At 33.0% G+C, this 2,997-nt stretch overlaps 1 protein-coding gene across 1 annotated transcript in view; it reads left to right on the top strand.

Annotated features, from left to right (window-relative positions):
- The window catches only part of MINDY4B (MINDY family member 4B), a 19,331-nt gene that overhangs the window by 5,602 nt on the left and 10,732 nt on the right, over positions 1-2,997 (top strand). The window contains exons 4-5 of the mRNA XM_072407951.1: positions 1,641-1,808; positions 2,472-2,591. Of these exons, the coding sequence (XP_072264052.1) occupies positions 1,641-1,808; positions 2,472-2,591 (288 nt within the window). The remainder of the gene's footprint in view (positions 1-1,640; positions 1,809-2,471; positions 2,592-2,997) is intronic.

Genomic DNA, 2,997 nt, shown 5'->3' with positions numbered 1-2,997 from the left:
TATTTACTTGAAAATATATATCCAGCAATAGGTAAAGTGTTTTGTTATCTGGTAATTGAGACGAGGGATAGGCGGTATCTTGGCAGACACTGGTAGAAAGGCTGCATGTTTCCTATCTATCATCACAAGTGACTTCATCTGTGACATCTTCTGTTACATTGTTACAATGAATATTTGGCCAAACCCACTTCAGAATGGAGATAGCTCCAAGCTAAGTTACATTGAACTACTCCAAGAAGATGTCAGGAAGAAATCACTGGTAAGTGGCACACAATTTTTGTGTTGTGCCTTAATCCAAGGGTTTCAGACTTAGCTATAAGAGTCTTCTAATGCTTGTTAGTCAGAGGAAGGTGAGTGTAATGCCGCATAAAACACACAAACCTTTACTAAAATAGGTGCACAACAATAATAATGTAATAATATACACATAGAATTATATACACAACAATCAAACAGTATATCTGTTCACCTGTACACCTGTATATATTCCATTCAGGTTTGCTTTAACATGTTTTATTATTTTTATAGACTTCTTTTAAAATATTTTACTCTTGAAAAGGAAATATATAGATTAGCATATTGTGCTAGTTCTGATTGTTCTGATCATGGTGTGATATTAAATTGTATCCCTATAACAGCACTATTATACAAGTATAACTATGAAGAAGGTTTGTCATTGCTACTTTTTTTAATTTTAGGATAAATTAATGATGCAATCATTATAATTTTTAAAATAGAAAAGTACAAAATGGAAAGAAATATTTTTTTAGAAAGCATTTCACATTGTAGCTCGAAAATATATACGTATATTTGTATACGTATGTAGTAGTTATAAAGCATAATATAAAAGCATTAAATAGTTAATAACAGCCCACAGGGTATAAAGGCTTTGCTAGCTACACATTTTAATAGTTCTATGCCTTAGCTGGTATGGCAGGTGCTGCCTTTATGAACTATTCTATCATACACAAATGTGCATTTTAAATTTCTCAAATTATTGTTTTGCCAAGAATCATGTAATGTAAGGTTTAAAGTGTATATTGCATCAAATGGTTTCACTTGGACTTTGTATCCGCGGCCCGGGATGTTGATGGAACAAAGGCTTTTTACAGTGCTGGGACCACATCTACCTACAGTTTTTTTATGACTAACCCCGGAAGATGTGCCTTTGAGCCACAGGAAAATGCTGCAAAAAACACACCAACCAAGCATTGCTTTTTGAATAAAAATCAATGTTCACCACCATTTGTTCCAGTTTACACATTGTTCGAATATTTATCATAAAAAGTTTGAGATCTTCATATGTATTATTTGTTCCAAGCCAACAAAGTAAAGTATTGAAGCAAGAGGATCAGCATATCAACCAGGCAACTATATTTTTTTTATGAAATGCAATGATTGGCAGCCTCCATATTTCCCATAAGAAAGGTTACTTTTAAAACCATGGAAAAATTATGAGTTCAGAGAGGTTCATGATTGTATTGAAACTATGAATTGAAACCTGGGAAACATAGGACTGGATAAAACAGTCAAGTCAACTGTAAATTATGTAGTCTAATCCCATTCTTCAAATTCTCTTGAAGTTTTAACCTGAAGCATAAAATGATGTAACCTCCTAACCATGTTTATTCATCTTTAAGACTATTCAGGATAACCATAAAGGAGATAAAGAGAATGAAGACAGACCTGAGACCTCAAGCAACAAGAAGCATGCCACTTTTCCTGGCAGTGTATTATATTCTATCCCAAAAGAGCTGATAATCTCTTCAGAACTTGGTGGCCAACCTATAACAATTGAAATGGCAATGGTAAGTAGAGCTTGTCAATAAAACAACACAGGAAACCTGATCTATATATTAAACAAAAGGCCTGAGGAATCCTATCTTCTGTGCTGTAAGGAGCAGAGTGTTATTAAATGCCAGGGTGGCTGGAGGATGTTTCATTAAGGAAAAAACAAACTGTTATTTATTGATGACTTGATCTAAACAAACCACTTGTTATACAACATAGAAAGTTGTGTATTTAGGACAATAAAATGTATGCAGGTTTTTTTAAAAAGTAGCAAAAGGACAAATGAAGATATATATAAGCACACAATCAGAATTCAATTTGCTGAATTCAGATTATACTGATTGGTTGCTGCAGATTTAATTGCTGCAGCAATTTAATAAAAGTACATATATAGGTTGTTTGTAGGAATAATATCTGAAGGTAAATGGTCACTGGTTCTTTTGGGGAGGAAGGGGTAACAGAAGAATGCATGCCATTATTTATATAGTACCATATACATTTCTTAATAAATTTGGGTTTTTTTAGAACAACTTTAAGGAAAAACCCACAAGGAATTTTTTTTTTTCTAGAATCTTGCCCTTTTTTTCTAGAAAAATGCCCTTTGTTTATTGTTGCAATAGGTATACGTAACACAGGCTGTGTTTTATTTGTAGAACTATTCCAAATTTTGTTCCTTTTAGGAGCTAAGAAAAATTCTGTTTGGAAACACATTTCAAACATTTACCTATGAATGGAAAAAATCATTTTTCAAATTCAGAGAAGCGTTTTCCAATCTGGCATATGCGTTGGAAGCAGAGAAGGTAATAATACATTTGAATAAATAGAAATAAACATATAGCTTACATGGTATTTTTACATTGCATACATTGTAGCACAGTAATATTTTGCTAAATGATATTTTCCAAAAAAACACTCACAGCTGCAGTGTTTGTATAATTGCAAAGAAAAAACCCAGTAGGGCTTATTTTAATGGGCTTTGTTCATTCCAGAATTGTTCTCCTTGTACAAATCAATAGGTACTCAAAAGCAACTTGAAACAAGTTGGTGCACCATAGAACGAAGTGAACTCCTCTTTTCATACCTATGCATTTCTTCATACACTGACAGATGTTGAGTTAGGGCAAGCTATTTAGTCCAAATGGGCCCTTAAGTATAGTCAACGTGCAAAAAGCAGGTATCAATGATTCTTCAACATTGTTATAATTT

The sequence above is a fragment of the Pyxicephalus adspersus genome, chromosome 4 (assembly GCF_032062135.1).
Source record: "Pyxicephalus adspersus chromosome 4, UCB_Pads_2.0, whole genome shotgun sequence".
Lineage (NCBI taxonomy): Eukaryota > Metazoa > Chordata > Amphibia > Anura > Pyxicephalidae > Pyxicephalus > Pyxicephalus adspersus.
Note: the sequence above shows the minus strand (reverse complement) of the source record. Positions and strands in the feature narration are given on the sequence as shown.